General features: G+C 40.3%; 1 protein-coding gene across 1 annotated transcript in view; it reads left to right on the top strand.

Moving 5' to 3' along the window:
• UBE2R2 (ubiquitin conjugating enzyme E2 R2) overlaps positions 1-13,936 on the top strand; it is a 120,955-nt gene extending 107,019 nt beyond the window's left edge. Inside the window, exons 4-5 of the mRNA XM_026008966.2 lie at positions 7,081-7,215; positions 10,540-13,936. Of these exons, the coding sequence (XP_025864751.1) occupies positions 7,081-7,215; positions 10,540-10,759 (355 nt within the window). The 3' untranslated portion in view covers positions 10,760-13,936. The remainder of the gene's footprint in view (positions 1-7,080; positions 7,216-10,539) is intronic.
• The last annotated feature ends 811 nt before the right edge of the window (positions 13,937-14,747 follow it).

Genomic DNA, 14,747 nt, shown 5'->3' with positions numbered 1-14,747 from the left:
CTGCCTTCGGCTCAGGGCGTGATCCTGGAGTCCTGGGATCAAGTCACACATCGGGCTCCCTGCATGGAGCCTGCTTCTCCCTCTGCCAATGTCTCTGCCTTTCTAGCTCTTGTGTGTCTCATGATTAAATAAAAATTCTTAAAAAAAAAAAAAGACCTATAAATGGCCAACAGACCCATGAAAAAATGTTCCACATCACTCCACAACAAAGAAATACAAATCAGAACCTCAATGAGATACCACGTCACACCAGTCAGAATGGCTAAAATTAACAAGTCAGGAAATGACATGTTGGCAAGGATGTGGAGAAAGGGGAAACCTCTTACACTGTTGGTGGGAATGCAAGCAGGTGCAGCCACTCTGAAAAACAGTGTGGAAGGTTCCTCAAAAAGTTGATGAAATTGCTGATGCAGCAATTTCAGTATTAAGGATTTACCTACAAAGGAAACAAATGTAGTGATCCAAAGGGGGCACCTACACTCCCAATATTTATACCATCAATGTCTACAGCCATCAAAAATAAAAGATCTTGCCATTTGCAACCATGTGGATGTTTGGAACTAGAGGGTACTATGCTAAGCAAAATAAACCATTCAGAAAAAGACAATTATATAATCTCATGTGGAATTTAAGAAACAAAACAGGATCATAGGGGAAGAGAGGGAAAAAATAAAACGACAAAATCGGAGAGGCAAGCCATAAGAGACTCATAATCATAGGAAACAAATTGAAGGTTGCTAGAAGGGGAGGTGGGTGGGGGAAGGGGTAACTGGGTGATGGACATTAAGGAAGGCACAAGATATTGTGAGCACTGGGTGTTATATAAGACTGATGAATCATTGACCTCTACCTCTGAAACCAATAATACATTTTGTTATTGATTGAATTTAAATTTTAGAAAGAGATAATTCAGTAATGTTGAACAAACTTACTTTTTCAGTCCTGCATGTTGGAATTTTCCTGAGAGTTTTAGGAATTGATCATCAATTTCTATTTTGTCTGACAGTAAAATCTCCATCAAACACTCAAAAAAAAAAAAAAAAAAACCCTTACAAAAAAATCACATTTTCCCACTCATAACAGACTTCTTTGCCATAATATGCTCTATATTTTTTTAAATTGTATTTATTCATTCATGGGAGACACACATAGAGAGGCAGAGACACAGGCAGAGGGGAGAAACATGCTCCATACAGGGAGCCTGACTTGGGTCTTGATCCCAGGACCATGGGATCACACCCTGAACCAAAGGCAGATGCTCAACCACTGAGCCACCCAGGCATCCCTGATGTCCTCTTTAAATTCCTCTCCCATCGGCAACCCCAGTGGCGCAGCGGTTTAGCGCCACCTGCAGCCTAGGGCGTGATCCTGGAGACCCTGGATCCCTGCATGGAGCCTGCTTCTCCCTCTGTGTCTCTGCCTCTCTCTCTCTCTCTGTGTGTCTCTATGAATAAATAAATAATCTTTTAAAAAAATAGGTAAAATCTTTATTTATTTATTTATTTATTTATTTAGTAAAATCTTTTTTAAAAAAAACTCATTATTGTCTTAAAAATAAATAAATAAATTCCTCTCCCATCTTGAAAATATGTAAAAAGGACTGAATTTTAACAGGTCATTTTCTGGTGTTACAGGTCCATCTTTTGAAATGGTATAAGTGAGAGATTAAAAGGACCTGGGTTGGGATCCCTGGGTGGCGCAGCGGTTTGGCGCCTGCCTTTGGCCCAGGGCGCGATCCTGGAGACCCAGGATCGAATCCCACATCGGGCTCCCGGTGCATGGAGCCTGCTTCTCTCTCTGCCTATGTCTCTGCCTCTCTCTCTCTCTCTGTGACTATCGTAAAATAAAATTAAAAAAAATAAAAAAAGATTTAAAAAAATAAAAAATAAATAAAAGGACCTGGGTTAATTGGAAGGGTCAGGCATTGGGGTTCACTTCTTAATAGTTGCCTATCAATTTTCATCAAATAAGGGTATGCCTATAAAACCTAAGAATCTCAATCAGCCATTCTATTTCTCTTCCTGTGTATATGTATGTTTTAAGAGTCAAAGTAGGGACACCTGGGTGGCTCAGTGGTTAAGTATCTGCCTTCGACTCAGGGCATGATACTGGGGTCCTAGGATCAAGTCCTGCATCAGGCTTCATGCTTTTCCCTCTGCCTATGTCTCAGCCTCTCTCTCTCTCTGTCTCTCATGAATAAATAAATAAATCTCTTTTAAAAAATGAGGCAAACTATGTTTAGGCTTTTAAGAATGAACACTTTCTACTTCATGCTGCCTGGAGGATATGTGTATAATATTGAAGAAAAATGCCAGTCTTTAACCGTACAAAATTCCAATTTTTGTCTGCTTAGTTTCCAGGAGACTCATAAGCCAGGTCTTACTTGTGCTGGGGCCAGTCTTATACTCTTCCTCCTAAAGTTGTACTTGTGGTGATATAATAGCTAACAGAGGCCAAAAATTGGGCAGGGCTGGGGTACCTGGCCGGTTCAGTTAGTAGAGCATGCGACTCTTGATCTCTAGGTCATGAGTTCAAACCTCACATTGGGTGTAGAGGTTACTTTATTTTTTATTATTATTTTTTTTTAGAGGTTACTTTAAAAGGTGGGGGGGGGGCAGACCCTACCCATTGACCGTGTCTATATGTTGAAAAGGGACAAATACATATTACTCATGGGGTCACAGATGTCTAATTCTGATTTTATTATTTTTTTTGTTTTTAAGGTTTTATTTATTTATTTAATAAAGAGTCAGAGTACAAGTAGGGGGAGTGGCAGAGGGAGAGGGAGAAGCAGGCTCCCCACTGAGCAGGGAGCCCTGCAGCAGAGTTTGATCCCAGGACCCTGGGATCACAACCTGAGATGAAAGCAGACACTTAACTGACTGAGCCACCTAAGTGCCCTAATTCTCATTTCTTATCTCCTTTATTTTTTTTTCTTATCTCCTTTAAATACTACTTTAGTTTTGATGTTTTTAAAAACGTGTGTGAACTCTAGAACTTCATAACTTGCAAGTTTGCTCTTTGCCTGTGTATGTGTGTGAGAGGGGGGTTGGAGATTAATTGGTCTTCATTTTTTTTTTTTTTTGGTGTCTTTTATTTACAAACTTATTTTTATGCAAAAAAGGATAGTCAAATCTGCCGAACCAAAAAGATCAAAAATATGTCTTTTTTTAAAGATTTTATTTATTTTAAAAGAAAAAGAAAAAAAAATAAAAGAAAAAGATTTTATTTATTTATAAGAGACACACACACACACAGAGGCAGGGACACAGGCAGAGGGAGAAGCAGGCTCCCCGTGGGGAGCCCGATGTGGGACCTGATCCTGGGTGTTCAGGATCACGCCCCGGGCTGAAGGCAAGTGCTAAACTGCTGAGCCACCCAGGGTTCCCCCCCAGAAATATGTTTCTGAAAAGGAAAATGAACCTGAAGATTATATAGAGTGCTTTTGCCTATCCTTTGGTCTGTATCTGTCTCCTCTGAGAATTTTTTTATCTTGCTCTGGATTACCTGTGTTGAAAACTCCTACCATAGTCGGTTGCCCTGGTTTAAAGCAGGGGTGGAGGGAACACATTTATTTCTGGGAGTATTTCTAAATCCAGGAATGGTGGTTATGGGAATTGTGCAATAATTGAAAACACTTAACCCTTTGTTCCTCATTTTTAACCCAAATCCTTCCTGGATTAGGTCTGTCTTATAACACATGTTAAACACTTACACCGATAAATCTGGACAACCAGACCAGTCTATTCTCCAAACCTACAGTAGAGAAGGGCATAGAGTTACTTAAACTAAAACCAAAAATGGCAATAAATAAAATAACCTTTGGAAAAGTTGCAGGATTCAGTTTTGTGTTGTACATTTTTATTAGTATTGTCTTAGCAGTTCAGTTTTTCCATCCTGTAAAAATAGAATTAAGGCATGCCTGGCTGACTTAGTGGGAAAAGCATGTGACTCTTGATCTTGAGGTCTTGAGTTTGAGCCCCACAATGGGTGTAAGGATTATTTTTTTTTAATTATTTTTAAAAATAGGGTTAATAATACTTACCTTGCAGAGTTGTCTACCACATATCTTCAGTGATGCCTGTGTCAAATGATTTTGGTACAAATGCTAGACAGTTTAAAGTATGTATGACATTACTTCCAGATTTTTTAAGCTTTTATTTATTTACTCTTGAGAGACCAAGAGAGAGAGCAAGGCAGAGACACAGGCAGAGGGAGGAGCAGGCTCCATGCAGGGAGCCCGATGTGGGACTCGATCCCAGGTCTCCAGGATCACACCCTGGGCTGAAGGCAGGCACCAAACCGCTGAGCCACCCGGGCTGCCCTACTCCCAGATCTTTTCCAGTCATGATACATAGATAAAAATGAAACTATTGTATTTGTAGATCACAGTGTAGTAAACTGAAGATGCTCCTTTGACCAGAAGTAGTTTCAGGGGCTCAAGTTATCCCAGTTTCCACCTACCCAACTACCTATGGGAATCGATAAATAATTGACCTGTACCCATCCACAACATACTGATTGGGAAACTTTAGATAGGATGTTACATACGAATCACATTAGGAATCTTTGTTAGAGAAAAAAGTCCCAATTCTGCTTTGTGCTGTACTGGCCTTGTTACTAGGCATACTCTTACCACTTGGTGATAAAGATTGCCACTTATTCTAGACTTTACTTATTCTCACAGTTTTCAGTTCAGTCAAGAATAAAAATTGCCTCTCTGCTATTAGATTAGAACATCATAGTTCCTACCAGTGTTCCGATTGGTCCATCTTGGGTTACATGCATACCCCCCGAACCAACATCATGGCTAGACCAATGGAATCCTTTGGCCAGCACTTGCTGGTATATCTCTGCTATGGTCACACAGGTTGTTGTGCTTGAGGGTATGGCCTGATTTTAAGGGGAAGATGAACCCCATCAGAACCAACAGAATGGATTCCCCATTTAAAAAAAAAAAAAAAAAACTATCTTGCAGTCCAGAGGAAGAAAAGAAGTGAAGATGTGCTGGGTTAACTATTTTCACGGTCCACTATAGTACCTGACATTTTTTTCTGAAAGCATCTTGGATTTCTGTGTAGAAGTATAAGGTATTAGAAGTGAATGAGTTACGGATGAGCACTTGGTATTATATGCAGCTGATGAATTGTTGAACTTTACATCTGAAAATAATGATGTACTATATGTTGGCTAATTGAATATAAATTTGTAAAAAGGAAAAGTGAGTTCTTATTTTGTTAGCAATGGGTACTCACCATTTTCAAAATTGTATTTCCTAATACAGTATTTTAATAGTTGTCCAGTGTGGTAGCCACTAACTATATGTAGCTATTTATTAATTTAAGATTTTATTTACTTATTTGACAGAGAGAGTACAAGCAGGGGGGAGGAGCAGGCAGAGGGAGAGGGAGAAGCATACTCCCTGCTGAGCAGGGAGCCTACAGTGGGGCTCAATCCCAAGACCCTGAGATCATATGACTTGAGCTAAAGGCAGGTGTTTAACTGAGCCAGGTGTTTAACTGAGCCAACCAGGTGCCCCTATGTGTAGCTGTTTCAATTAACTAAAATTAAATGTGAAAAATACAGTTCTTCAGTTGTAGGAGCTGCCTTTATGAGTGCCTATTTGCTACTTGTGGCTGGTGGTTATCATACTGGATAATACAGATTATACATTTATATCACAGAAAGTTGTATGCAATGTGATCTAGACCATTAACACTTTTCCTTTTCTCCTCTTTATACCACACTTTGTCCTATCTTGCTTATCTTTCTAACAGGTTTTGTAGATGTTTTCTTCTGAGGCAGCCCTTTGGAGTTTTCTGCACAAATTTTTTTTGCTTCTAGGATGTTATGTCAGTCCATTTCCCATCGTTGGCAGTGATCAGTTTCTTTGAATCTTTATTTTATAATGTAATTACTGAAGAAATCCAGGAAGATCTTGGTGGGGAGCAACAAGGAGTTATTCTTAAGCTAATTGAAGGGGTGTGAGTGTTTGTGACAAATGGATTTTAACTAGATGGGAAAGTTGTCTGAAAGTGCCTTTGTATGAAAGTACCTTATATAATATAATCACATAACAGAAACTCTTTACCCTTTTTAGGAAAAGGTTTCATCAAATCAAACATCTAATTGCCTGGCTCCCTCTATTTTTTGCTTGGGGGAAGAGCAAAGGCTATTTTGCAACAACACAATATATAACCTCACACCAATGAGAAAAGGTAGAGAAATTTAATATTTCTCCCCATTTTTGCCTTAACATGCACTGAGCTTATTAGGGAAAAGAAGCTTGGTAATAATTTTAAACCTTTTTGGAACCTGTTCTGATTATTTTTCTAACAAAAATGTCTGTTTTTTATCTATGGATGAAAATTGCCTGTTTATATCTCTCACAATATTTACAAACCTTGGGGGTAAGGGATGGCATCTAACTTGCTCACTGTTGGTGTCTCTGGCACACGTTAAGTACTTAGTAAATATTTTTGAATAAATATTTCCATTATTCAGAAACTAGTTCTTCCATGTTTGGGTTATTATTTTCTTCCATTCTCCTGCTTAAGTGTCTTCCTTCCCTTAGAAGTATGGAAAAGAAATACACTTATATGTAACATCATTTTTCAGATCCTGTTAAGCAGCCATGTTAATAATGAAGTAGATGTGTGGAGCAGGATCATTTTTACCTTCTCCCCAAAAAGGATGGCCTTGAAGCTTTTTTTTTTTTAATTTTGCTTTTGCTTTTTCCTGTTGTACTTAATTTGTAGTCTTCAAAATTTATTATTTGAAAAGCTTTCAGGCTTCCACTTTCTGCAGATTGGAACAGGTAGCCATTTGAAACCCTGCCTTCTACAGAGTTTATTCTGTGCCCTGCAACATGACCTTTATGTGAGGCTCACAGATTTTGTCTCCTAGTTAGCAGCTTTTTTCTAGCCTAGCCAGCTGAGTATTGAAAACAAAATTTTATATTCTATTTCTATTCCCCTGAGGTTTTAAATATTATATTAAATTTAAAAGCACAGTATTTTTGGATCTTGTAAATATGAATATTTGTAGCTGACCCTTTCTTTCCCTCCACCCCATTTCTAGGACTATCCTGTTAAGTGTAATCTCATTGCTCAATGAGCCCAACACCTTCTCCCCAGCTAATGTGGATGCTTCGGTTATGTTCAGGAAATGGAGGGACAGTAAAGGAAAAGACAAAGAATATGCTGAAATCATTAGGTAAGGTGCTTTGTCTTACCTTCCATTTGACTACTTCAAGTCCTCATACAGAACTAAAAGTATTATACTAGAACCAAGGGTTTAAGTCAGATTTAAATATCCACTCCATTTCTCTCAAATAGATTTATTATTTGGGAGATTTCTGCCTGAGCCTAATGAGTTTGGCTTTGGAGATGGCACACACTGGAAGATAATGCTGCAACAGATGTGATTCCTGGGAACCAGAACTTCCAGGTTCTGAACCAGTGAAGTTTACAGACTGCCTCTGAATCTTTTAGGGACACTGTTCAGGAGTTTCATTTCAGTATGCTCATTAAGCATAGCAAACGCTCAAAGTATTCCAGACATTCTAGATATTTTTGTTTTCAAAAAATTTAATGAAGCCCTATAGTATATTCGCCCTTTTGACCATAGCAACAAGTATCTTCTGGGTGTCATTATTAGCAACACTAGTATTTATAGTTTAAAGAGCCATAGAAGCTGAATCTCATTGGGAGACTTGGAATCTACCCCAGCTCATAGGACCTTTTATCAGTTAATTTTTGGGGTCTTTAGAGTTTTATCATCTGTCTAAAAGGAGGAAAAGGAGGAAAAACGTAGAAGGGGATTGGGGCTCGACCATTCATCCCTTGATCATATCCTGAGTAGAACATAAGGTTTTCTTAACAATAGCCAAGAATCGATACTGCATTGCAATAAATTCATTTCTCCTTAGTACTGTTACATTTTTGTACCCTTAAAATAAAGCCCCAAGGATAGTTCTATCACATTCTCTGCATAGTTTAGTAAGCACCTCAATTTATACAAATAGAGTCCCTCTTTATAACTCTAGTCAGCATGATGCCATATGATGGAAGGAAAACTGCATAGAAATTTAGTTAAGTAATATATAGATCAGCAGTTCTCAGTGTTTTCTTCCCACTAGATAGAATCATCTTTAGGCCCCCCTTCTATAATCATATCATTTAGTGAGATTACAAGGCTAAAATCTGGGCACCTATATTTTGTTTTTACCAGCCACGTAGGTGACTGGTATATTTGAAAGATCGAAGATTAATAGTATAATTAGTAAGGATCTAGAGATTTTGAGGAGCTGGAGTAGGTTGAAGATTAAAAGATAGGAATGCTTCATAAAGTAGTCCGGATTAAAGCCTGAGCTTGGTGTTCAAAGAAAGGTAAGATTTAGTAAGTCAAGAATTAATATCCCTAGGCATTTGTATTCTATTTCTTAATTTAAGGGTTTATCTCATTCTTTAATTCTTTCCACATTTATTATGTACTAGCTTCATGAAGTCAGGTAGCCTTTTAGGTCATGAAGGCAGTCTTTCTCCTTGAGCAGTTCACACTTTAGTTAGCAAAAATTTGTAAATAAGTAAATGACCATGTAATAAGTGCAAATATATACTTTTAAGCATAAACCAAGCTACAGTGGAAGGAAAATATAGTGTTGTGGAGTTTCTAGGAGAAGTAATACCTCATAACCAATACTTTTAAGTAATAAAGAGGAAGGAAAAAGCCCCTTCAGGGAAAAACAGGCTTACTAAAACACAGGTAGATAACAGCATGGCATGATGAGAGAACTGTAAGCAGCTTTACGTTGCTTGAATGTAAATTCTCATTTTGGAAGTAATGGGAAACTCAGGCATCAGATCTGTCTTTTTTTTTTTTTTTTTTTTGAGAGGCATCAGACCTTAAAAGACATTGAAGTCATGATAAGGCTTTGGTCCTTAATCTTAGAAGTGATGGAGTAAAAAAAAAAATTTTTTTAAGATTTTATTTATTTATTCATGAGAATACACGGAGAGGAGAGAGAGAGAGGCAGAGACACAGGCAGAGGGAGAAGCAGGCTCCACGCAGGGAGCCTGACATGGGACTTGATCCCGGGTCTCCAGGATCAGGCCCTTGGCTGAAGGCGGCGCCAAACCGCTGAGCCACCCAGGCTGCCCAATGGGGTAGAAATTAAGGGAAAATTAGAGTTCTGAAAGAATCTAGTTGACTAGAGGAGGCTGAGATAGGGAGAAGCTGAAATGAAGACTACACCGAGGCAGTGGCAGTGAAAAAACACTTGAAAATAGGGAGTGAGGTTTATGATTTTAGGAAGTAATACTCTTAAAAGAAAAATGGGAGAAGCCACCATAGAGGTCAAAAACAGTAACTGCCTACTTGCTGAGTTAGGGTCCCTATGGAACACGAGGGTGGAGACATCCCAAAGGTTTTCTCAGCCATGTAGAGCTCAGAAGATAGGGGCTGGAGCCTGATGGTTTGAGAGCTGTCAGCGTGAAGGGGAATGAATGGTGGTGAAAACCACAGGCCCAGGAACAGATTCAAGCCAGGATGCATCAGCAACAGCAGGATGTCAGGCTTGGCAAAGTAAGACAGACAGCAAGATCAATGGAGAACCGTCTAAATAAAGGCAGCAGAAGGAAGGTAAGAGGGTGGTGATTTGTTATTTTAAGATCAGTTTCCTCAGTCCCTTGATGGCTTAGATTTTCATACTTCTTGAAGGAAACTTTACCCTTCCATCCATCCAGTCAGTATTTTTAAAATTTTATTTTTTTGCAGAGCTGTATGTGCCAAGCTGTATTACAGGCATTAGGGAAATAGCAGTAAGAAAGACAAAGTCACACTGGGGAGTGAGGGGGATGGGTAGGGGAAGGAAACTGACAGAAAGATTAACAAATGGGGAAGATCATAAGAATTACTAATAGTGGTTAAGTAGCATAATGTGAAAGAGTGACTAGGTGGCTGCTTTAACTTGGGTTGTCAGAACAGGCTACTTCTAAGTTAAGATCTGAGTAATATAAGCAGCCAACCATGTGTAAAATCAGAACAACTGATCCACACAGAAAAATAACTTGTTCAGAGTACTTCAAAAGAAAAAAAAAAAAATCAGGATGGCTACATTTGGGGTTATGGGAATGAAGGCAGGAAGGTGTGTCAAGCGACACTGGAACCTAAGAGAGGCTATTTAGAATCTACTTTAAGTGCAAATGGCAGGATTATTGAATTAAGAGTTGCTGGACTGTATTGAGTTTGGTATGAGACCAAGCAGGGGGAAAAAAAAATCTGAGGTCATTTTTGGCTAACCAATATCCAAGATCCACTGCCTTTAAATACTCTTCGAAAGGTCATTAAGTCTTCTTCAAAATGGTACCTGATGGGCTGAGAACTTGTGATGTAGTAACTGTCCCATGCTTTAGGATAGGCACTGAAATTCAGAAACCTGAGTCATAATTTTTTTAAATAAGTAACCTTGATTATTAAGAAAAGCCAGTTATAAATCCACCTTCAACACAGAGACTTACATAAACTATCTCCCTTCAGGAAACAGGTTTCAGCCACTAAAGCCGAAGCAGAAAAGGATGGAGTGAAGGTCCCCACGACCCTGGCGGAATACTGCATCAAAACTAAAGTGCCTTCCAATGACAACAGCTCAGATTTGCTTTATGACGACTTGTACGACGATGACATCGATGATGAAGATGAGGAGGAGGAAGATGCCGACTGCTATGATGATGATGATTCTGGGAATGAGGAGTCGTGACGTGCTCCTTCAGTGCCCCGTACTGCCCTGCCGTCTCAGGCCAAAGGGAGGGGAGCAAGTGGGGACCTAGCAGTGGCCCCTCAGCAAAAACCTATCACCGGGGGTGGGAAAAACAAACATGGCTCCTGCTGACTCCCCTTATGGATCTCAGTTTGCTCCTTTTTATGGACCTCTTAATGGAGAGAAAGTAATCCTCTACAGAATGTCTGAATTCTTGCATTCTTTACCCTTCCATCACTGTATTGATTTTTTTTTTCCTTCTTTAAACCCAAACTCTTGCCTCACTTCGTCTCTACAGAGTGTTCACAGCAAAACACGTTTGGTCTGTTTTTAGATTCTTGAAGAATTAAATAGTCTTTCATCGAGACGTTTAATGTGTTTAAAGCTGGGAACCCGTTGGAAGTTCACAAATGCTGCATATGCTGAGTAGCAAAAGAAAATGGAAAAAAAAATATAAAAACCCCACAAAACAAACGTTTTTAAAAAAATTTGCCAAGGTTTAGCTGCTCATTTACATTAGTGTGTGTGCATTCGATCAGCCCCATGGTGGTGAATTTTGTTTCCTTTCCCTTCTTAAGGCTGGGATACAGTTGGCGTCAGGGACTTTGTGCTATAAGCCTGATAAAATGTGTTCCCTAAGGGCACAGAGCCCCTTCAGCCTCCGGGAAATCATCCTAACACAGGGGGCCTCAGCTACTCTGAGGAGAAAAGATCAGATTTTGTTTTTTGAAATCGATTGGGATCTAAAGCCTGAAATAAATATTCATACTTTACATAGAACTGAGCACTTGATTGCTATTTATTTTAAAAGACAGAGTTGTTACCCTCCCCGCCCCGAGGGAGTGGGGAGAGAGTGGAGATTAGTGTGTGTGTGTGTGGAGTCTTAGTGATGGGAACAAGGAGTTTAAAATCACTATGCCAATTTTGGTTGATGCTGCTGGGGAAAAAAGTCAAAAGTGCTGGTGACCACTGTTGGGTGAACAAACATCTGTTTTATGTGAACATGGCCTTTCCCTCAAAGATTTTTTAAAAATCCTCATGGTGAGAGTGTAAGTAGCCAGTTTTAATTACTCAGTATTATTCCTAGGTGCATGTGTTAAGATTTTGGTTTTCATTGAGCTGCTTATGCTGATAGTGATAGCTGTGGATAGGAGACATGAGTGACCAGTTCCCACTTTTCCTCGTTGGATGTGACCTGGACTTTTTCTCTCCTTTCAATGTACTCTGGCTGTGGAGGGCAAGCAAAAGTTGTGCATGGAGCTTGCCCCGGGCTGCTTTGACTTTTCTGGCAGGGCCGAGGGAAATTGGCTGCAGGCAGTGTCTGGGCAACGGCTAGATCTTCCAACTGTGCAGTGGCTGCAGCTTTGACTTCCCCCGTTTCAAACACGTGTTACTTCAATCAATATTGAGATCCATCAGCCTTCACCAACCAGGGACTTCAGAACTTGGCAGTGATTTTTCTTTCTCTTGGGAGTGGGCCAGTTCTTAGGAGGGCAGTGTTCTTTCAGTGGGGAAAATCATTATAATGTAAAATTACAAACTTCGGAAGGAAAATAGGAGCAGAGACTGGTTATAGTCCTCCTCCAGACCCCTGTGTACTGGTGTCAACTTATCTCCAGATAATAGCTCAGAAAGAACCAAAGGGTTGATGAAGGACAGGGGTAGGATGGATCCTAGAACAGAGTAGGTAATGCTTACTTCCTTAGCTCCTCCTTCCTTTCTGATCTCAGGGTTTTCATTCGCTCTTCAGACTCCAAACATTTGCTGACTAATACCCAGCAGACCTCTCTCTCTGGCCTCAAAAGTTTGATTTGTTATTAAGTGGGAACATGCAAAGGATCGTATGGGATAGTGTTGAGCCTGGTTCCCAGAATCTGTCCAATCCCCATGGGGCTAGGACTACTTACACCCCTGAATCTAGCGATTCCAGTCAGATTCCGAGAACAGGGCAGCTCTTTGTGACAAACACTGGCCACAAATTCCAATAGAAGGTTGTTGGAACTAGCTTTTTACACCCCACGCTTAAGTAATGCTTCCAGATAACCTTCCTATCTACTGGAGCCCAAAGTGTCTCACAATGCTCTGATTACCCCATTATCCCCACACACATTTACAGCCAGTAGCTTGGTCTTCTCTTGGAGCCCTAAAATTGAGGCTTTTATTTTTTTCCCTTACCATGAAAGCATTTCTCTGCCAGAGCAGGCCAGGCACCTTAGCATTGCAGAAGGTGCTGCATTGCTCAGCCCTGTCCCGTTAGGCCCTGTTGGCCTCTGTCGCACGTTGACTCAGGGAGCCAGAGAGCCAGGTGGAGGTCATACCTCTCAGCCCTTTGGGGTGTTACTGTTGAGGGCAGGGTTTGCCTCTGATAAGAGTACAATCAGTTCCAGAAAAGACTGGCATGTGTTGATTGGCTAGCAGGTGGACATTCTGGTAACTCTGACCTGTAAAACCCAGATGCTGGTTCCAGAGCTCTGTCCTGAGAACATATCCTGTGGCAAAAGAAAACTTGAGCATGTAATTTTTTTTTCTTCTTGGGAGGTCTCAGGCTCAGACCAGAACCTTGTAAGTACAGTTGTGCTGATTATTTGGTGTTCACAAATTCAGAATCCTGTATTTTTTAGATTCCTTTTGATTCTAGTGGAGGCCTCTCGATGCTCTTCAGGTCTGTGTGTTTTGAGGCTGGGTGGAGAAAGTAATATCATGATTCCGTTGTTGCTTCTCAAAGTCTTCCCACCCTATTTCATATCATTCCGGAGTTCTTTTCTATTAGCCAGACTTTTTGTAGTCCCTTCTTACCTCTTCCCTGGAAATTACTAGCTTCTTTATTTGCTGGTTTCCTATGTTTGGGACACATACAGTAAGAGATTGTAGGGGAAAGTGTGTAGTTCTCCACTGGAAGTTAACTCCCCTCCCCTCCCATTGATAAAAATGGTTTACATTTACAAAAAGATTCAGATGCAATTTTCAACTATTCTGAAACCAGCAGGACACACCTGACTTTAATAGTTTTCTTAGCTGAAATTGTAGATATTTTTTCTTCAGTTTAACTTATGAGAAAAGATTATCTGATGCATTTTTGTGTTGAACTTCCCCTTTAGTGGTTTATTTTGTCTTTTTCTGCCCATCTGTCTACTAATAAAATGTGAAATAAAATATACCTGTATTGCTACTTCCCCATGGGATGACCCTCTTCTTTCTTTGTGTTAAAGCTAAAAAGGTGGTCTCAGTACTTCCACTGTTCCCTTGCAGATTTTCCCCATGACTCCACTGAAAAATTAAAAACCAAAACCGAATCTCACTGACCTTTTAGGATATTCTGCTCAAATCAGCTCCTCATGGAACACACACTCCTGGTCCTTACTGGCTTTTAGGAAAGGTTATTAAAGATCCAGCTATTTGTTAACCATAATTCTTAAGTAGGGCACAATCTACCAGTACAACAAGTAGGACAGTGAAGGGATGCAGGTGCTCTAGTGCCCTCCTTAGGCAAGCACTTTGTTTTCATCGTCACTTGTCTTCTGAACTTCCTACTGCTTTTAATAAGCAGGGATCAGAAAAGAGATTATAAAAGTCCTATTTTGTTTCATTTGTAAACATGTTTTTTTCTGGCTGGGATCTGAAGCTGTGGGTCCCCGGTAGCATGTGCCCCATCTGATAAAATGACCACTGATGTGAGAGGCCAAAAGCAGAAAAGATGAGCACTGGCCCCGGGCTGGTTCTGGCACACCGACTTGACCAATATTCCATGCACCACGCCAGTTGGCTTATGTAGTCTAGACTGAACGGGTTATGTAGGAGTGACAGAGAGGCTGTGATGCCTCGGGCAACACCTCTAAGTTGGAACACAAGTTGCACTGGAGACAACTGGGGCGATCTGCCTTTTGTCAGACAATAGGGCTAGTTGATGGCCCCGGTTCCTCCGGTTCCTCCCGGGCAGGAGGAAGGAGCTGCACTAGAATCCTGGCCCCAGGCGAATGGTTACTTAGGA

Source organism: Vulpes vulpes, chromosome 12 (genome assembly GCF_048418805.1).
Source record: "Vulpes vulpes isolate BD-2025 chromosome 12, VulVul3, whole genome shotgun sequence".
Classification (NCBI taxonomy): domain Eukaryota; kingdom Metazoa; phylum Chordata; class Mammalia; order Carnivora; family Canidae; genus Vulpes; species Vulpes vulpes.
Note: the sequence above shows the minus strand (reverse complement) of the source record. Positions and strands in the feature narration are given on the sequence as shown.